The 21,227-nt window shown below is 40.1% G+C and overlaps 2 protein-coding genes across 3 annotated transcripts; one reads left to right on the forward strand and one right to left on the reverse strand.

The window, feature by feature from the left end:
• Positions 1 to 668: 668 nt before the first annotated feature.
• Positions 669 to 17,966, reverse strand: si:ch211-207e14.4 (interleukin-17 receptor D). Of its 2 annotated transcripts, none has more exons than XM_046364826.1 (17): positions 17,700 to 17,966; positions 17,485 to 17,568; positions 17,252 to 17,351; positions 16,834 to 16,924; positions 16,679 to 16,755; positions 13,384 to 14,191; positions 12,014 to 12,098; positions 8,440 to 8,598; positions 6,785 to 6,903; positions 6,382 to 6,505; positions 5,981 to 6,019; positions 5,700 to 5,860; positions 5,509 to 5,583; positions 5,319 to 5,385; positions 3,319 to 3,459; positions 3,018 to 3,187; positions 669 to 2,546 (listed from the first exon to the last, which is right to left on the reverse strand). In XM_046364826.1, the coding sequence occupies exons 6-17, from the start codon at positions 13,621 to 13,623 to the stop codon at positions 2,010 to 2,012; spliced, it is 1,917 nt and encodes a 638-aa protein (XP_046220782.1). In that variant the 5' UTR covers positions 13,624 to 14,191; positions 16,679 to 16,755; positions 16,834 to 16,924; positions 17,252 to 17,351; positions 17,485 to 17,568; positions 17,700 to 17,966; the 3' UTR covers positions 669 to 2,009. The 2 variants fall into 2 exon arrangements, with proteins under 2 accessions (XP_046220782.1, XP_046220783.1); XM_046364827.1 differs by having other exon boundaries at positions 17,682 to 17,966.
• A 395-nt stretch (positions 17,967 to 18,361) lies between these two features.
• Positions 18,362 to 21,057, forward strand: tmed4 (transmembrane p24 trafficking protein 4). The gene is made up of 5 exons (XM_046364828.1): positions 18,362 to 18,582; positions 18,878 to 18,978; positions 19,294 to 19,419; positions 19,876 to 20,022; positions 20,677 to 21,057. Exons 1-5 carry the CDS (start codon positions 18,444 to 18,446, stop codon positions 20,824 to 20,826), a joined length of 663 nt encoding a protein of 220 aa, XP_046220784.1. The 5' UTR covers positions 18,362 to 18,443; the 3' UTR covers positions 20,827 to 21,057.
• Positions 21,058 to 21,227: the final 170 nt, after the last annotated feature.

The following is a 21,227-nucleotide window of genomic DNA, read 5'->3' on the forward strand; positions in this document are numbered from 1 at the left end:
AATTCTACAGCAGCTGATAAAACTAATACTGTAAAAGTTTGAAAAAGTTCAGTGCTATTTGCTGATACAGTAGTTGCTGGTTGAAAATACAATCTACACAGCGCCTTCTAAATCAGCAGGTTTACATGGGTGGGAGTTTCATCTTTACATGGTGACATTGACGTGATAAATTGGTTAATAGACAAATAACAAAGAATTCCAAACCTCTCCGCCAGTAACTACTAGTTATATCTATATTTTCTATTTATTATTTATCTTCATATGACAAGGATTAAAAAGGATTTGCTTAGTAGACTTGATTCACGATGATGACTGCTAGCTAAATGAAAGTACGATGTTGACATGATCAGTCCAATCAAAGCTACTGTAAATATAACGTGATTTGACTTCATTTCTGTGGCCAATGACCTTGAGCCTTCTTGGAAGGGCACTTGTAATATAACTCTATGGTAGGACCCAAAAGGCTGAAATTTTGGATTGTCTACCATTACTAAAGGACTGAAGCAAGGCGATTGCATAAGGTCCCCAATGAATGACAGAATAGTGAGCGAATCACGGCGCAATGCTACTATTTTCTGCTGGCCCGACCTACCACCACAGAAAGCACTGAGCTAGACTGAAACACCTGAATTTAGGATCTGCCTTACTCAAGAAAATAAACAAGAGACCAAGGTTGTGTGCGGCTTTATTAACTCAATTATATATTAACAAAATGTTTTTACATTGTTTGCAAACTGATGTGACACATTAATGTCTAAATAACATGCAAGCCCCCCAAACATTTGTTTTTTTTGCAAAAAATGTGGGTTTCAAAACAGGTGGGGCCGAATGACGAGTCGCCATTGAATACGGCGTATTACACATTGGACTATAGCAACAACAACAAAGCTTGATGGTAAAATACTCAGTGGGGTCTCTACTAACCGGTTTTGAGGGGGACTCTCATACACATCCAGGAGCACTTCATACCCCTCTATTTAAATAGAGTTGAATATACCAGTATTTGTGTAAACCTTGAAAATAATAATGCTGATATATCTATTTTTCCAAGATTGTTGCAACGCTGTGCAACACGTTTCACTGCACTAGAGTGCTTCGAAAATCGATTTTCCTAATGTTTAGTGTCTTTGCAGGGGGACTCTTATTTTGAGAGGAAAAAAAAGGTACAGCATAACTTCCTGCTGCTAGCAGAACGGAGATGAGAAAACCTATTCATCTGTCAAGGCAATCAAAATCCTGTTTCCCATTCCGCAGCATTCTTCATTTAAATAACATATGAAATAACATAAAATGTAACCTATTGAAAATAAAAACTATATTAATTTGATTCACATATTTTTTTCTGGACAATGAAATGACAGTCAAATTAGAATATTAACTATCTCTTCGTTTATATCCTAGCATGCAGATTGTGAGACCGTCAATAGACAGGTAAAACTGCGACCACTAGCGGCTGTTCAGACTATAGCATTCTACATAAATATAATTCATGTAAATAAATATTATCAGTACTAGAAGAAAATACATCTGGATTTTATATTTAGTTCATTAAAATCGCATGGCATCAAACATGTTCACAATCAGAATTTCTTCAGCCTATATTTCCCCATTTCAAAAATCATTTTCCATCTACGTCAGCGGTGTAAGAGATATGGATAGCCTCAGGGGTTTGCTTGTGTGATATGTTAGTGTGGTAATTCCCAAAACATCTAATGAAAATGTATAGATTGTGTCTGATGTTATTCCCAGATTATTTGTAGGGAATCTAAAATGATCCGCCATAGCCCATGGCCAACCCTAACCACAGCACACATAACACACCAATAATATATTCCTCCTAACGTATTGTATAAGCAAGGCCATTTTTAAAAGCTTATCGCGGCTCAGTAGTCACAGAATAGTTCCCCATCGAGGATCACTTTGTAAAGAAGTGCTTTAATAATACTGGTAATACAGTCGTCATATGTCAATTGCCCCGGAGTTTGCAGTGCAGGGCCCAACTGGGATGCTCACACACATTCCACATGATTGTCTTGAGATTTACCTCCCCATTCATCACATGATTCCTGATGATTAGTCAATGCCATGCCAGCTTCATATATAGACCATTGTAGAGCAGCACCGGCTGGCAGTTTGGTGTAACCCTCCTCTGTAATGTGTTCTATTCTCAGATACTTCCCGGGCTTATGTAGGGCCACACCATGGATGTGGGAGAAGAGCAGAGGCAAGTCTCTAGTTAGGGTGTAGCGTGACACAAACCCTAGCTCGGCAGGGATGTCCTTCTCCTCAGAGTACTCAAATATAGCAGCCATGTACTTGGAGATGTCTCTCCCCTGGGCTTTGGCACGGCCAAGCTCTTCTCCCATCAGGGATACTACGGCTGCAGCGGTGCTTCTGCTTTCCCCCGCATCTCTCTCCGTTGGCCGCCTCTGTAGTCCCCGGGAACAGATGACCAGAACAAAGTCACTCTCCTGGATCCTCCTGCAGTGCCATCCCATGATCCCCTCCTCTGCCAAGCTTAGAGAATCCCACAGGTCCAGAAATACCTGGCGCGACAATGCAACAACAAATAATATCATAATGATAATAATACAAATAATATAATATATTATAAATAACATTTACATTTGTCCATTTAAAATGCAATTTCAACCAATCATTTTTTATTTTCTATTTATTTAACACAGACCGGGGCAGGGGTGCATTCCATTCGGGTTCAAAGATTGCTGTTTCATAACGGTTTGAAATAAAATAACGTTTCCCGCCAAAACAATGTGTACCATTCTTCCAACAGCCTTTGAGGAACGTTTGCTCCTGTTTGGTGGGTGTGGCAAGGGGTGGCTTGATCAATATGGATGTGACCATTTGAAATCACGTCCAACATGGCACACACAATCACTCTCCGGGCCACTATAATCACAACATTCTTCAACTGGTCGTTCAGTAACAGAACCGTTTGTGTTGAATTAAACGTTGCACGGCGTTCTGTCGTACTGATATTTTCCTCCCAGTGTTACCTGTGTTGCCATGTGCTGCTGCAGGAAGACTGCTAGCTGCATTACAGCTCGGACATGGGCGTGGCCGTCATCGCTGCTGTAGCAAATCAGTAATCGAGGCGGAGTTAACCTGCTGGTCAGTGACACATGTTCCTCGTTCCCTTTCTTGTCATGATGTTGCTCGATTATTTCTGAAAACCACAAAAAAAAAAATAATAATAATAATAATTACCATGTTCTTGTTAGAGGAAAACGTTTGTATGTCTGACAAGCACATGTAAAGAAAGCATTGGTATCGTTAGTGAAATGTAAAAATGCCGACCTGGATTTATTTCCGTCTTCCTCCTAATCTGCCTGTGATTCTTCCAGACGACAGCCAGTAATAACACCACTAACATGGCTGCCAGGGCAACGCCAACAGGGAGCAGCAGGGTCAGGGATGGAGTGGCAATGGGAGGTGGGTCTGAGGGGAGCAAGGTAGACTATATACACTGAACCAAAATATAAACACAACAGGCAACAATTTCAAAGATTTTACAGAGTTACAGTTCATAAGGAAAATAGTCAATGAAAATTAAATTATTAAACCCTAATCCGTGGATTTTACATGACTGGGAATACAGATATGCATCTGTTGGTCATAGATACCTTTAAAAAAAAAAACAGTATTGGTGTGGATCAGAAAACCAGTCAGTATCTGGTGTGACCAACATTTGCCTCGTGCATTGCAAACACATTTCCTTCGCATAGAGTCGATCAGGCTGTTGATTGTCGCCTGTGGAATGTTGCACCACTCATTTTCAACGGCTCTGCAAAGTTGCTGGATATTGGCGGGTACTGGAACACGCTGTCGTACACATCGACCCAGAGCACCCCAAACATGCTCAAACTGTGACATGTCTGGTGAGAATGCAGGCCATGGAAGAACTTGGACATTTTCAGCTTCCAGGAATTGTGTACAGATCCTTGCGACATGGGACCGTGTATCATCATGCTGAAACATGAGGTGATGGCGGTGGATGAACGGCACGACAATGGGCCTCGGGATCTCGTTACGGTATCTCTGTGCATTCAAATTGCCATATATAAAATTAAATTGTGTTAGTTGCCTGGTACAGTTGAAACCGGGATTCATTCATGAAGAGCACACTTCTCCAGCCTGCCCTGAAGAGGACGACAAGCACGCAGATGACCTTCCCTGAGACGGTTTCTGAAAGTTTGTGCAGAAATATTTTGGTTGTGCAAAGCTGCAGTTTCATCAGCTGTCCAGGTAACTGGTCTCAGACAATCCCGCAGGTGAAGAAGCCAGATGTGGAGGTGCTGGGCTGGCGTGGTTACATAGGGTGTGCGGTTGTGAGGCTGGTTGGACATACCGTCAAATTTTCTAAAACAACAATGGAGGTGGCTTATGGTAGAGAAATTAACATTCAATTCTCTGGCAACAGCTCTGGTGGACATTCCTGCATTCAGCGTTCCAATTGCACGCTCCCTCAAAACCTGAGACATCTGTGTCATTATATTATGTGACAAAACAGCACATTTTAGAGTGGCATTTTATTGTCCCCAGCACAAGGTGCACCTGTGTAATGATCATGCTCTTTAATCAGCTTCTTGATATGGCACACCTGTCAGGTGGATGGATTATCTTGTAAAATGCTCACTAACAGGGATGTAAACACATTTTCAGCATTTTCTTTTAGAGAAATAAGCTTCTTTGTTTTCTGCGTATGGAACATTTCTGGGTCATCAAACATGGGACCAACAGTTTACATACTGTGATTATATTTTTGTTCAGTATAAATAGCTAGATATGCTCTATACTGTTATACACACTACACTGTTTCTCATTTTCAGAAAGGGAGTTTTTGACATTGCCCAATTTCTTTTCAAAGCCTAGGGGGAGAAGGAGAAGTGTATTGTTTGCATAATATGACAAGGTGATTTATGGCCATACTTTATGATTCATTCTGCATATCATTTAGTTTTGTGCGCAAGTACTTAAAGAAGCAATGTATTGAAGACCATAGCAATTGGTGTATGACATGGAAATAAAATAAACCAATCAGTGTATGACACAGAAATAAAATAAACCAATCGGTGTATGACACAGAAATAAAATAAACCAATCGGTGTATGACACAGAAATAAAATAAACCAATCGGTGTATGACACAGAAATAAAATAAACCAATCTGTGTATGACACGGAAATGAAATAAACCAATCAAAAAAAATCTCTCATACCTACGCTTAAGTACACAGCAAAAAAACATCTACAAGAATGTGTATAACTTGTATAAATGTTGGTATTGATTGGAACATACCTTGCTTCATCTGCATCACTTGAACATTGAATGTTTTTCTTACAGCGTCGACCTCGTCAACTGCGATCTGTGATTAAAAAATAATAATAATAAATCAATAAAAAAGAGGAGTGATTTATGGAAATATCGGCTGGGGCTATTAGTTGTGTTTGTATAGAGTATGAGTTGTGTAACATTTTGAATGACTCACCTCACACGTGTAGTTGAACCCTACCATCAGGCCTTGGAGATGATAACTGTGGTGAGTCCTGTTTTTTGTGGAGTTCTACAGAAAGGAACAATAGAAAGGTAGAAATCTTTATACACGGCAGACTAATGAATGACAGTAAATCATTCTCCACGTAGACGTGTAAAATAGTTGGATCAAAAGCTCTCACTCACAGGTTTAATGATGTATCTCTTCAGGCCACCTCCCCCGCGCCGCCCCTCTCCATAACATAATGAGAAGTAACGGTTGATTCCAAAATGTGGGGGAGCAAGGTTGAACGTCACAATAACGTCATGCTCTTCCTGCTGAACTTCTATATGTTTTGGGTACCAATCTATAACAGAAAACAAACAACAACAACAACAACCAACGTTTACAAACTAAATGAACCAATGCGGTACCAGAGAGAGGTTCATAAGATTGTAAACAAACGCAGCAGAGTTTTATTTCTCACCTTTCTTGCAATGTTCAAGTCCGTTTTTCTCCGGGCATGCTGCAAAACAGCAAGGGAATTCACACGTTTACAATACATTCACTTAAATATATGTATATATATAAAAAAATATATGCCATTTAGCAGACGCTTTTATCCAAAGCGACTTACAGTCATGTGTGCATACATTCAACATATGGGTGGTCCCGGGGATCGAACCCACTACCCTGGCGTTACAAGCGCCATGCTCTACCAACTGAGCTACAGAAGGACCACTTGTTTTTTTTTTGACTGGATTACGTTTGATTGTAAATTTACAAAAATAAAAAAACATTTGTCATAGATGAAGCAAACAGTGTTTAGTGAACAGTGTTCTCGTGTTCCATTGGATGTGGTACTGTATATTGAGAAGGAAGATTTACTGCGTGTGGAGAACATTGTGCTGTGATAGAATTTATCCCACAACTCAGGAACTGGCAGGGCCATCACAGTGACAGCATACTGGGCCCCCAGGGTTAGACGGGCGAAGGCGTCCGACTGGTACACCTACAACACCCAATAAAGCCTATTAAACATGTTGGCAACCTTGACAAGACAAACCCTGCTTTACTGGTCCAATTACGTCTCATATTCTGACTTTAAAACAGTTTCACTTTACAGTAGCATCCCTTTCAACGAAAAAAGAAAATAGTATAGAAAACTTCTATAAGAACTTGGCATTGAGGTTGTACTGGGTTTTATCCACCGTTTTCCATATATGTGTTTTTAAACAAAAAGATTATGACAAATTTTGAGCAATGGTGTCATTTTAGTAAAGTGTCCTACCGTTTGGGCATGTGAGGCAGAGAGAGAAATATTGATTTGAAAGAGAAAAAGCTGACAGGCCATATGAGATCCTCCCAAGGCCTGAAGGGAGACCTGAAACCCTCTGAGGAAGGAGATCCCTGGAACAAACACAGGGACAAGGCCAGTAAGGAGTGAGTCAACTAACATACACAGTAGAGTGAGTCAACTAACATACACAGTAGAGAGTGAGTGACCTAACATACACAGTAGAGAGTGAGTGACCTAACATACACAGTAGAGAGTGAGTGACCTAACATACACAGTAGAGAGTGAGTCAACTAACATACACAGTAGAGAGTGAGTGACCTAACATACACAGTAGAGAGTGAGTCAACTAACATACACAGTAGAGAGTGAGTCAACTAACATACACAGTAGAGAGTGAGTCAACTAACATACACAGTAGAGAGTGAGTCAACTAACATACACAGTAGAGAGTGAGTCAACTAACATACACAGTAAAGAGTGAGTCAACTAACATACACAGTAGAGAGTGAGTCAACTAACATACACAGTAGAGAGTGAGTCAACTAACATACACAGTAGAGAGTGAGTGAACTAACATACACAGTAGAGAGTGAGTCAACTAACATACACAGTAGAGAGTGAGTCAACTAACATACACAGTAGAGAGTGAGTGAACTAACATTAACAGTAGAGAGTGAGTCAACTAACATACACAGTAGAGAGTGAGTCAACTAACATACACAGTAGAGAGTGAGTCAACTAACATACACAGTAGAGAGTGAGTCAACTAACATACACAGTAGAGAGTGAGTCAACTAACATACACAGTAGAGAGTGAGTCAACTAACATACACAGTAGAGTGAGTCAACTAACATACACAGTAGAGAGTGAGTCAACTAACATACACAGTAAAGAGTGAGTCAACTAACATACACAGTAGAGAGTGAGTCAACTAACATACACAGTAGAGAGCGAGTCAACTAACATACACAGTAGAGAGCGAGTCAACTAACATACACAGTAGAGAGCGAGTCAACTAACATACACAGTAGAGAGCGAGTCAATTAACATACACAGTAAAGAGCGAGTCAACTAACATACACAGTAGAGTGAGTGAACTAACATACACAGTAGAGTGAGTCAACTAACATACACAGTAGAGAGTGAGTCAACTAACATACACAGTAGAGAGTGAGTCAACTAACATACACAGTAGAGAGTGAGTCAACTAACATACACAGTAGAGAGTGAGTCAACTAACATACACAGTAGAGAGTGAGTCAACTAACATACACAGTAGAGAGTGAGTCAACTAACATACACAGTAGAGAGTGAGTCAACTAACATACACAGTAGAGAGCGAGTCAACTAACATACACAGTAGAGTGAGTCAACTAACATACACAGTAGAGAGTGAGTCAACTAACATACACAGGAATGCATGGCAATACTATTCAGTAACATGAATGTAATTTTTATGGCAATACACAATGACAGTCACCATTATTACTGTATATTCAGATTGATGCCATCTAGGCCTGTACCTTTTCATTCAATGAATTCATATTCCATTTGAGTGACATCACAAACAACCACATTATAAATGCCCACTACATTGGATCTACAGTAGACGACTGATGATTACAGGAAAGGGTTTGTATCTTACCAAACTGGCTGGGATGCCAGGAGACAACGACAGTGTCATATTTAGTGTTCTCATCAGCTACGAACTCTACAGTCACATCGTGTGGAGCATGGACATAATGCTGGCACACATCAGAGCTCTGTCCACCCAGATAGACAAAACATGGCCACGGAACACAACCTGGGGAAATTCATGATGATAATAATAATAATAATAATAATAATGATTAACATGGAACACACTGCTGTATTTTAAATCAGTGTTTATTATACAGTGAGATAGATATATATACACACACACACTCAGTGCATTTGAAAACTTCCAGACCACTTGACTAACTCTACCTACATGTACATATTACCTCAATTACCTCGACTAACCGGTGCCCCCGTATATTGACTGTACCGGTACCCCCTGTTTATAGTCTCGCTACTGTTATTTTACTGCTGCTCTTTAATTATTTGTTACTTTTATTTTTTAACTCAGTTATTTTTTACACAAGTTATTTTTCTTAAAACTGCATTGTTAGTTAAGGGCTTGTAAGTATTTCACTGTAAGGGCAATAGACATTTACAACATTAACAATGTCTACACTGTATTTCTGATCAATTTGTTGTTATTTTAATGCTTTTCTTTAAAAAACAAATTCATTTCTAAGTGACCCCAAACGGTAGTGTAACTATTCAGACACTTTTACTCTGTACTTTGTTGAAGCACCTTTGGCAGAGATTACAGCCTTGAGTCTTCTTGAGTATGACAAGCTTGGCACACTTGTATTTGGGGAGTTTCTCACATTCTTCTCTGCAGATCCTCTCAAGCTCTGTCAGGTTGGATGGGGAGCATCACTGCACAGCTATTTTCAGGTCTCTCCAGAGTTGTTTGATTGGACATTCAGAGACCTGTCCCGAAGCCACTCCTGCATTGTCTTGGCTGTGTGCTTAGGGTCGTTGTCCTGGCATTCAGGCCAAAGAGTTCAGTCTTGGTTTCATCAGACCAGAGAATCTTGTTTCTCATTGTCTGAGAGTCCGTCTGTGCCTTTTGGCAAACTCCAAGCAGGCTATCATGTGCCTTTTACTGAGGAGTGGCTTCCGTCTGGCCACTATACCATAAAGGCCTGATTGGTGGAGTGCTGCAGAGATGGTTGTCCTTCTGGAAGGTTCTCCCATCTCCACAGAGGAACTCTGGAGCTCTGTCAGAGTGACCATCGAGTTCTTGGTCACCTCCCTGACCAAGGCTCTTCTCCCCCGATTGCTCAGTTTGGCCACGCGGTCAGTTCTAGGAAGAGTCTTGATGGTTCCAAACTTCTTCCATTTAAGAATGGAGGTCACTGTATTCTTGGAGACCTTCAATGCTGCAGAAATGTTTTAGTACCCTTCCCCAGATCTCTGCCTCGACACAATCCTGTCTCGGAGCTCTACGAACAATTCCCGTGACCTCATTACTTGCTCTGACATGCACTGTCAACTGTGGGATCCTATACTGAGAGGTGTGCGTCTTTCCAAATCATGTCCGACCAATTGAATTTATCACAGATGGACTCCAATCAAGTTGTAGAAACATCAAGGATGATCAATGGAAACATGATCCACCTGAGCTCAATTAAATCTCATAGCAAAGGGTCTGAATACTTATGTAAATAAGGTATTTCTGTTTTTAATACATTTGCAATCATTTGTAAAAACCTGTTTTCACTTTGTCATTACGAGGTATTGTGTGTAGATTAACGATGAAAAACATTTAATCCACTTTAAAATAAGACTAATGTAACAAAATGTGGAAAAAGAGAAGGGGTCTGAATACCTTCTGAATGTACTGTATACACTGAGTATACAAAACATTAAGAACACCTGCACTTTCCATGACAGACTGATCAGGTGAAAGCTATGATCTCTTATTGATGCCGCCTGTTAAATACACTTAAAATCAGTGTAGATGAAGGGGAGACAGGCTACAATTTTTAAACCTTGAAAGAATTTAGACATGGATTCCATATGTGCCACTCAGAGGATGAATGGGAAAGACACACAAATATGAGTGCCTTTGAAAGGGGTATGGTTGTAGGTTCCAGGCACAATTGTTTGTGTCAAGAACTGTAATGCTGCTGAGTTTTTCCACACTCAACCGTTTCCTGTGTGTATCAAGAATTGTCCACCACCCAAAAGGACATCCAGCCAACTGGACACAACTGTGGGAAGCATGATATTTATGCCTCTAACCTTCTCACTCATCATTATTATTATTCACAATTAATTCATGTTTATCTGTAATCATGCTAGCATCTACATGAATGATTCTTCAAGTCTTTTTTGGGTAAGTCTCTAGATTGTACAATATTTGTCCAATCTTTTTAAAACTTATTCAAGCTCTGTCAAGTTGTTGATAATTGCTAGACAGCCATTTTCAAGTCTTTCCATAGATTTTCAAAACGATTTAATTCAAAACTGTAACTAGGCCACTTAGAATGTTCCTATGTCGTCTTGGAAAGCAACTCCAGTGTAGATTTGGCCTTGTGTTTTAGGTTATTGTCCTGCTGAAAGGTGAATTTGTCTCTTATTGACTGTTGGAAAGCAGACTGAATCAGGTTTTCCTCTGGGATTTTGTCTGTGCTTATAGCTGTATTCCGGTTCTTTTTATCCTCTAAAACTCCCTAGTCCTTGCCGATGACAAGTATACCCATAACATGATGCAGCCACCACACTGCTTGAAAATATCTGGAGAGATATTCATTGATGTGTTGTATTTGCGGCAAACATAACACTTTGTATTCAAGGCAAAAAGTTCATTTCTTAGCCAAATGGTTTGCATTATTACTTAAGTGCCTTGTTGCAAACAGGATGCATTTTTTAATCTGAACAGGCTTCCTTATTTTCACTGTCATTTAGGTTAGTATTGAAGAGTAACGACAATGTTGTTGATCCATCCTAAGTTCTCATATCACAAGCATTAAACTATGTAACGTGTTTAAAAGCACCATTGACTTAATGGTGAAATCCCTGAGCAGTTTCTTTCCTCTCCGGCAACTGAGTTAGGAAGGATTCCTGTATCCTTGTCATGACTGGATGTATTGTTACATCATCCAAAGCCTAATTAATAACTCACCATGGTAAAAGAGATATTAAGCATCTGATTGTTGTACCCATCTACAAATCAGTAACCTCCAAAGGTATTGGAAAACCTCCCCGGCCTTTGTGCTTGATATTCACTACTCGATTGCGGGACATTAGAGATAAACGTGTGTGTGGGGGTACAAAGATGGGGTAGTTCATTCAAAATTAATGTTAACCAACTATTATTGAGCACGGAATGAGTCTTTGCAACATATTTAGCTATTTTAACACATTTTTACTCTTGAACTTATATAGGCTTACCACGACAAAAGGTTTGAATATTTGACTCAAGTTTTTTATTAATTTCTCAAAAATGTTCCACTGTGACATTATGGGGTTTTGTGTATAGATCAGTGACACAACATCTCAATTTAATCCATTTTAAATTCAGGCTGTAACAACAAAATGTGGTAAAAAAAAGTAAAGGAGATGTGAATCATTTCTGTAGGATGAGAACCTGTTTAGTCAGACTAGTCAAACACACTTACTTCCAAATGCCTCGACAGAGGAAACGCCTAGGGTTCTTCCAACGTCTTCTCTGCTGATTCTGCAGTATACACATCCTGGACCCCCCTAAGACGGTGTGTGAGAGGACAGGGTATGCATAAAGGACTTGTACGTGACACCGTGAATAGGTAAACACAGTGGTGGATACGGGGAGGAGCCATCCTTTCTTTTCCTTTTGGCTGTGTGCTCAGGAGTCATTGCTAGTCTAAGAGACAACACACAGCTGGAGAACATGAGAGAGAAAACAGAAACAGCCAGAGAGCCCAGGCTCTCACTTGTCAGGTGGGTAGTAAACTAGGTAGGTTTAAAGGCCTCCATCTTGCCTACTACCTTTGCATGCATGGCTCTAAATCACTTTGGATGAAGGGTCTGCTTGTTAGTGGCATATCACTTCTTAAGTCAGATGGGAGAAATGTACATACTGTACTAGGGCAAAACTTCACACGATCAATCACTGTACTACTTTAAATCTACTCTACAGTTGACCATTTACTGGGAATAATAATTTTGTACTTCTGTAGTCCATTTAAAGATGTTGTCCTTAATTTAGCCCTTTTTTTTATCCTGCATGTCACAGGCCTTCGCTGCTCAGTTACCTTTGTAATATTTTAGATTATAAAAAAAAAAAAATGTAACCAGAAAATGCATATTATGCATGTAGTAAACAGGACATATCAGGTTTGTCAAGAACTCTTGACAACACAATTTGTAATATAAGTGTGTAGCGGCAGAAAACAAAGCATTTTACCTTTCAGTATTTCTCATCTGAGGTGCAGAAAACAAAGCATTTTATCTTTCAGTATTTCTCATCTGAGGTGCAGAAATCAAAGCATTTTATCTTTCAGTATTTCTCATCTTAGGTGCAGAAAACAAAGCATTTTACCTTTCAGTATTCCTCATCTGAGGTGCAGGAAACAAATCATTTTACCTTTCAGTATTTCTCATCTGAGGTGCAGGAAACTTTGCAGCTGCCAGATTATTTCCTCAAATCAAATCAACTTTGTTGGTAGAAGTCGTAGTCTATTGGTTAGAGCGTTGGGCCAGTAACTGAAAGGTGGCAATCTGTCGTTCTGCCCCTGAGAGCAAGGCAGTTAACCCACCATTCCCCGAAAACCTGGATGTCGATTATGACAGCCCCCCCTCACCTCTCTGATTCACAGGTGCGGAAGACACATTTCAGTTGAATATTAATTTGTACAACTGACTAGGTATCCCCCTTTCTTAATAACCCAGTCTGATTCCTACCCTTCAGTATTCCAACAATAGCAGTGAAAATTAGCCAAATATTTTGTGAAAGATATAGAAAGTTAGGTAGTGGGCAGAGGCTTAATTCATGTGTGTGGAGGCTTACCTGCAGGACACATTCCAGACTGCAGTCCTGTGGCGAGATGGCTGTTAGGTCCTCCTGGGCCCAGAGGTACTGACTCAGAGTCAGGACCTGGAGCAAGATGAGCTTGGATCTCCGCATGCTGCCAAAGCACACATAGCAGTGCCCAAAAGCAAAGCACTTGGACTCAAACATCTCCCAATCGGACTGTATATCCGTTTTCTGCAAAACAATAGGTGTGTCGTGTCCTTGTATGTACAGCATGGAGAACGCTATGAAGTTGACACATCGGGGTGAGTGCGTGAGAGAGAAGGAAACAAGGGTGTGGTATCTTGAAGCTAAAGGGCAAAGAAAAACACAGGCACCTGCTTTAACTGTTTAGTCTCCAAGAGCCAACCAAACCATATTCTCATTCATGACACTTAAAAACAACAAGGACAAATTAAAATATATATTTTTTAAATAATATAAATAAATCAAGTTGATATTATCTCATTTATATCAACAAAGTGGACAGCATCCAAGTGTAGGTTTATTTGTATAAAAAAAATAGGATCACATTTTCATAGGAATTCAAATGGGAATATTTCTTCAACAGGACTGTTATGTTATTGGTGAAGAGATCACTATGGTTTCATGATTTAGGCAACAACACTTTGGGGAATTTAAATTTAAAAAGGTAGAGGAGTAACAATGAAGAGTAAGCTAATGTTTTAAAGTTAATGCAATGTATTCATCTGAAAGGAGAATGCATCTGACAATACATTAATAGTTAAACATGAAAATAAAATCTGGGTCCAGAATGATCCTGAAGGCAATATTTTCACCGGATCTGAAAGACAAGAAATTATTGCACATTTTAAGATCAGCCTCCCAACTTCAGTTCAATTTTTTACCTACTAGAATTATTAAGAGGCCTATTTTGGAGTTGCCTCAGACATTTCTGACATGTTTTATGAACTAACAACTGAAAGTGAACAGGCCCATGCATGCCGCACTTTAAAGAACTGACACCCATTCGTCGTCATGTGGAGCATACCTATGAAACAATCCTGTTGTTGCGGTTTGAAAACGGCCATAAATCATGAGCCACTACGCATGATAATAATCTATCTAGCAATTGATGTAACATTCCTTTGATTATTAATTTGGGCGTGTGAGAAAATGAGAGACAAAACAGAAAACAGAAACAGCCAGAGAGCCGTAAATAAAAACCTACGATACCAATCACATACAGCGCTGTGAAAAAGTATTTGCCCCCTTCCTGATTTCTATTTTTTTTTCCACATTTGTCACACTTAAGTGTTTCACATCATCAAACACATTTTAATATTACAAAAAAAATGCAGTTAAGTGATCATTTTAATTATTAAGGGGACAAAAGCTATCCGAACCTTCATGGCCCTGTGACAAAGTAATTGTTAAATCATGAATTTAATGTGGTTTATCACATTTTTGGGAATTTCACTAGCCACATCCAGGCCTGATTACTGCCAGACCTGTTAACCTGTTACTCCTACCCCCTACTTTTTCGAACAATCTGTTAAAAATCGCGCAACATTTCAGCACCATGCTACTCATGCCAGGGTAGCCTAGTGGTTAGAGCGGTAGGGTAGCCTAGTGATTAGAGCGTTGGACTAGTAACCGAGCTGACAAGGTACAAATCTGTCGTTCTGCCCCTGAACAGGCAGTTAACCCACTATTCCCAGGCCGTCATTGAAAATAAGAATGTGTTCTTAACTGACTTGCCTGGTTAAATAAAGGTAAAATAAAATAAATAAAAATATGCATATGATTAGTATGTGTGGATAGAAAACACTCAGATGTTTATAAAACTGGTTAAATCACGGCTGTAACTATCACAGAACGTGCGTTTCATCGAAAAGTGCAGGAAAATCTGATCATTGAAAATGGGAAAATATATCCATGCGCCACTTCAACCAATTGTTAAACGTGAACCAAATTAAATGGGGCTGAGGTTGCAATACCTACAGCTTCCACACGATGTCAACAGTCTTGTCATTTGCCTACTATTTGTTTCTTGGTCAAACAGAAACAAGGCAGCGCAGGTCTCCGACCGGATATTTTGGTTGAGATTTACCCGGACATTATTTCCAGACGTACAGCTATAGAATATACATCGCCTTGTGATCAATTTGATCGCTTATTAACGTTTACTAATACCTAAAGTTGCATTACAAAAGTATTTCGAAGTGTTTTGTGAAAGTTTATCGTCAACTTTTTTAAAATATTTTTTTTAAATGACGTTACGTTATAAAACGCTATTTTTTTCATTGATCACAGTCTTCATAGATCGATATCTAGGCTATATATGGACCGATTTAATTTAAAAAAAAAGCCCCAATAGTGTTTATGGGACATCTAGGAGTGCCAACAAAGAAGATGGTCAAAGGTAATGAATGTTTTATATTTTATTTGTGCGTTTTGTGTAGCGCCGACTATGCTAATTATTTTGTTTACGTCCCCTGCGGGTCTTTTGGGGTGTTACATGCTATCAGATAATAGTTTCTCATGCTTTCGCCGAAAAGCATTTTAAAAATCTGACTTGTTGCCTGGATTCACAACGAGTGTAGCTTTAATTCAATACCCTGCATGTGTATTTTAATGAACGTTTGAGTTTTAACGAGTGCTATTAGCATTTAGCGTAGCGCATTTGCATTTCCAGATGTCTAGATGGGACGCCTGCGTGTCAGGTAGGAGCAAGAGGTTAAATCAAGAAATCACTTAAATAGAACCTGTCTGACAAAGTGAAGTAGGCCAAAAGACCTCAAAAAGCAAGATATGCCGCGATCCAAAGAAATTCAGGAACAGATGAGAAACAAAGTAATTGGTCCTTCTGTAGCTCAGTTGGTAGAGCATGGCGCTTGTAACGCCAGGGTAGTGGGTTCGATTCCCGGGACCACCCATACGTAGAATGTATGCACACATGACTGTAAGTCGCTTTGGATAAAAGCGTCTGCTAAATGGCATATTATTTATTATTATTTATTTATTTGACATCTATCAGTCTGGAAAGGGTTACAAAGCCATTTCTAAAGCTTTGGGACTCCAGCCAACCACGGTGAGAGACATTATCCACAAGTGGAAAACATGTGGAACAGTGGTGAACCTTCCCAGGGGTGGCCGGGGCAACCAAAATTACCCCAAGAGCACAGCGACGACTCATCCAAGAGGTCACAAAAGAACCCACAACAACATCTAAAAGAACAGCAGGCCTCACTTGCCTCGGTTAAGGTCAGTGTTCATGGCTCAACCCTAAGAACGAGACGAGAGTGGCTCGTATATGCATAAGCCTCACCTCTCTGTTCCGTTCTGGCAGGAAACTGGTGTCCACATCTGGGTTCTTCGCTACCTAGTTTTTCTTGGCAGGGAAATCTTTATAAGATAAAAGTCTGTATTAATTGATTGTTCTTAGACAATAATAATATACATAAGTATTGTGGATATAAGCACCTGATTTATTATTAACACCACTCAGAGTCCTCTTCCTCCTCCTCTTCAGGATTAAAAGAAACTGGCACCCTTTCTCTTCTTCTCCAGCGTCCTGGTGGTAGACAGGAGTGCAGAGACGAGATACTGACAACAGCTTTCGACAGAAGACTTCGTACATAATCATGAGTCACTGAGAGATCATAACAGACAAGTGGGAGTGAATAAGGTAACTCAGGGAATAGAGTAACTCAGGGAATAGAGTAACTCAGGGAATACAGTAACTCAGGGAATACAGTAACTTGGGGAATACAGTAACTCAGGGAATAGAGTAACTTGGGGAATACAGTAACTCAGGGAATAGAGTAACTTGGGGAATACAGTAACTCAGGGAATAGAGTAACTCGGGGAATACAGTAACTCAGGGAATACAGTAACTCACAGCATCAACTCCTTTGTTTGCTCTTTCTTGGCCAGTTGCTTTTCTCTTTCTTTCACAAGAGCCTCCTGCCTGGCCTTCATATCATTGAGTGTCACTAGACCTGACAAGGTAACACACGATTGCAGTAAGATTGCGCTCTTCACAATCACGTATTGAAACATTCATTCTAGTAATAAAGATGTGCCTGACATACAAGAATATTATTTTTCTTAACTTCTAGCTACAATACTTACCACAGTGCTGGATTTCAGCTCTGCTTCCACCGCATCATAATTGAGCTTTGAACTTTTATTGATGTTGGACTTGACCATGTTGTCCTGCAGGACACATTCAGATGGTTAAGAGGGGTGGAAATAGGTCATGTTGAAGGCTTTCAGTAACTGGAAAGCATTGAATATGCAAGAATAATAACGTTACTTAGCTAACTAACGTTAACAAGTTGACTGACATGAGCAAGTTTCTCCTTTAGCTGTGAAAGTTGTTCTCTTTCACGCTTTAAAAAAGAAAATCAGCTGCATGGCTCTTCCAGCCTCGCTTTCTGCATCTTTGTACTAACTAAGCCATATCTTTGAATCAGAAAACAAGTAGCTAAATGCCACAGACAAATTGTCTTTACAACATCCAAACATCGTTTTATAAGGTCCCACAGCAAAATGCAATTGTAGATGCCGAGATACCCCCACATCATAACGCCACCAAGATCTGTCTCGACGAAGTGCATTCTGGGTAGTGTGTGATCCTGTAAAAATAATTAAAACACTTCCGACGGGGTTTCAAAATAAAAGTACAGCAGCAGCTAATTGCGTCTACTTGTGATGGGCATTCGGACTCTTTTTAGTGAGCCGGCTCAATCGGCTCCGTTCACGTAAAAGAGTCGGCTCATTTGTCTCCCAAACGGATCAGATTGACGCCCTCTCCCCACTATTTATTGTTTCTGCAGTGAGGATTCATCCTATTTTTGGATCATTATGTTTTATTATCTACAGAAAAACGTTTGATTTGAGCTCAAAAAGGCAGTAGTAGCAGTATGCAAATCAGGGAACCAAATGAACGGCTCTTTCACCGATGCGGGTCGGTTCCCAATTTCACAAAAGAGATCCGTTTAAAAAAAAAAAGAGTCGTTTGTTCGCGAACATCAACGAGCATCTAACTGCGCTGACTCTGCTGATGGTGACAACAAAGCTGTGTTGACATGATGCTCACTGTACCCGGCGCCGGAATTATCATATTATTTGCTTGGCTCTCTCCAAGTTACGCTCTCTATTTTCACATTGGGGAGACGGAGAAAAAATGCTTTATAGAGGAAATTCCAGATGAAACTATGGTTATTGGTAAGTTAGCTAGCTATGGTTTTAGCGTTAGCTAGCTAGGTATCTAGCTGCTTCTGGCTCATAGGCTATTTTTTACTCAGTCAGTTAGTGCATATGCATGGAGGAAAAATATCTATCACATGGGTATTAATAAATAAAGAGTTTTCGAGCTAGCTACAAAATATGAGAAGATTTCATATGTGGTGAGAGCCAGTGCAGTGTATTGTTATTTGAGATGGAGTAGGCCATCTATTGAGGATATGAGGAATAGCTTTCATAAGATTATTTTATTTGACACATGTCACCTCTCTAATAGGGAAATACAGGACCCAGCTGTGGGACAAGCAGACCGGATCGTTCCTCCCAGCCACACCTGGCCTTGGAATGCATGTGGAGATCAAGGATCCAGATACTAAGGTCAGTTGTTCATCATTGAGAAAAGACATTAGACGTAATGTAATCTCAGGTTAACCCAGAACAACAATTTTGCGTAATTTACATTGTCAATTCAATGAGAGATTAGAAATAAAAGTTACCACACTCTCAAATGTGTACAGTCACTAGAGTTTGTATATTCAGAGAACTTGAATGACCTCAATGAGGCAATTCATTTTGCATCACTCAATACATATACACAAGACAAATCTAAATATTACATCTACATGCACACAATGCCTCCGCGTATATTTCATTGGCATGTCTCTGTTTCTCTCCAAACCCTTCTTATTCTAGATCATCCTGTCTCGTCAGTATGGGTCAGATGGACGGTTCACCTTCACATCCCATACCCCAGGCGAGCATCAAATCTGCCTGCACTCCAACTCCACCAAGATGGCCCTGTTTGCTGGTGGCAAACTGGTATGAGTGGGATGTGTTGCTCATACAGAATGGGTTGTTGAGAAAAATAAAAATATTCTGCTCACAACAAAATAACCTGCCACAAAGTAGTAAAAACACTGGGTATACAAAACATTAAGAATTACCAGCCTCAATTCGTTGGGGGCATGGACTCTACAAGGTGTTGAAAGCGTTCCACAGGGATGCTGGCCCACGTTGACTCCAATGCTTCCCATAGTTGTGTCAAGTTGGCAGGATGTCGTTAAGGTGGTGGACCATTCTTGATACACACGAGGAAACGGTTGAGCGTGAAAAACCCAGCAGCGTTGCAGTTCTTGACACTCTCAAACCGGTGCGCCTGGTACCGACTACCACACCCTGTTTCGAAGGCACTTACACCTTTTTTTTTGCCCATTCACCCTCTGAACGACACACATACACAAGTCTGTCATTATAACCTTGTGTTGTGTCTTACAGAGAGTCCACCTGGATATTCAGGTTGGTGAGCATACCAACAACTACCCTGAAATCGCAGCAAAAGACAAGCTCACAGAGCTGCAATTGAGAGCTCGACAATTACTGGACCAAGTAGAACAAATCCAGAAAGAGCAAAACTATCAGCGGGTGAGTTGACAGATAGTTATTCAACTCAAAAATGTAGACTAAGCTACAACATATGTGATAATAAAATCTTGAAATGTATTTAAACATGCCATACAAATCCATGTTGTGGAATGTCTGTGTTTTAACAGTATCGTGAGGACTTCCCCTTGTCTTTCAATGTTCTCGTGACTGTCTGTGTTTTAACAGTATCGTGAGGACTTCCCCTTGTCTTTCAATGTTCTCGTGACTGTCTGTGTCTTTTAACAGTATCGTGAGGACTTCCCCTTGTCTTTCAATGTTCTCGTGACTGTCTGTGTATCTTAACAGTATCGTGAGGACTTCCCCTTGTCTTTCAATGTTCTCGTGACTGTCTGTGTATCTCTTTTAACAGTATCGTGAGGACTTCCCCTTGTCTTTCAATGTTCTCGTGACTGTCTGTGTATCTCTTTTAACAGTATCGTGAGGACTTCCCCTTGTCTCTCAATGTTCTCGTGACTGTCTGTGTATCTCGTTTAACAGTATCGTGAGGACTTCCCTCAAATGTTCTCGTGACTGTCTGTGTCTCTTGTCTCTCAATGTTCTCGTGACTGTCTGTGTATCTCGTTTAACAGTATCGTGAGGACTTCCCCTTATCTTTCAATGTTCTCGTGACTGTCTGTGTATCTCGTTTAACAGTATCGTGAGGAGCGGTTCCGCATGACAAGTGAGAGCACCAACCAGCGTGTGCTTTGGTGGTCGATAGCTCAGACGCTTATTCTCATCGTCACTGGCATCTGGCAGATGAAGCACCTCAAGAGCTTCTTTGAGGCCAAGAAGTTGGTGTAATGCTGTCAGGCCATCACTGATTGAGTTTAAGACAGTCATCACACCCATACAGAGCTGACTGGCAGAGAGACAAGGTGTTGATGTGATTTAGTAGATGCTTAAAAAGGGCAATTCCGCCACTTTTAACCTCAAGTGTACATATGTGAAACCAGCTCATTTGTGGTTAAATTGATAAGGTCCTAAAAAAAAAATGCTTCTCTGTGGATTAGAAGTAAAAAGGGATTTTCCAAACCTGCAATTATAGGCTTAAAAAGACAGTTCCACTACTGCGCAACCTCAGAGTACATATGTGAAACCAGCTCATTTTGTGGTTAAATTGATAAGGTCCTAAAAAAAAATGCTTCTCTGTGGATTAGAAGTAAAAAGGGATTTTCCAAACCTGCAATTATTTTCTTGCTCCC

The sequence above is a fragment of the Oncorhynchus gorbuscha genome, linkage group LG10, assembly GCF_021184085.1.
Source record: "Oncorhynchus gorbuscha isolate QuinsamMale2020 ecotype Even-year linkage group LG10, OgorEven_v1.0, whole genome shotgun sequence".
Lineage (NCBI taxonomy): Eukaryota > Metazoa > Chordata > Actinopteri > Salmoniformes > Salmonidae > Oncorhynchus > Oncorhynchus gorbuscha.

Coding starts and splice junctions, on each gene's coding strand:
- tmed4 (XM_046364828.1), top strand. CDS start 18,444: ATGATGCTCACTGTACCCGGCGCCGGAATTATCATATTATTTGCTTGG. Junction 18,583..18,877: donor AGATGAAACTATGGTTATTG/GTAAGTTAGCTA, acceptor CCTCTCTAATAG/GGAAATACAGGACCCAGCTG. Junction 18,979..19,293: donor TCAAGGATCCAGATACTAAG/GTCAGTTGTTCA, acceptor TTCTTATTCTAG/ATCATCCTGTCTCGTCAGTA.
- si:ch211-207e14.4 (XM_046364826.1), bottom strand. CDS start 13,623: ATGCTGTACATACAAGGACACGACACACCTATTGTTTTGCAGAAAACG. Junction 5,386..5,508: donor GGTTCAACTACACGTGTGAG/GTGAGTCATTCA, acceptor TTTTAATCACAG/ATCGCAGTTGACGAGGTCGA. Junction 3,188..3,318: donor GAAGACGGAAATAAATCCAG/GTCGGCATTTTT, acceptor TGTGGTTTTCAG/AAATAATCGAGCAACATCAT.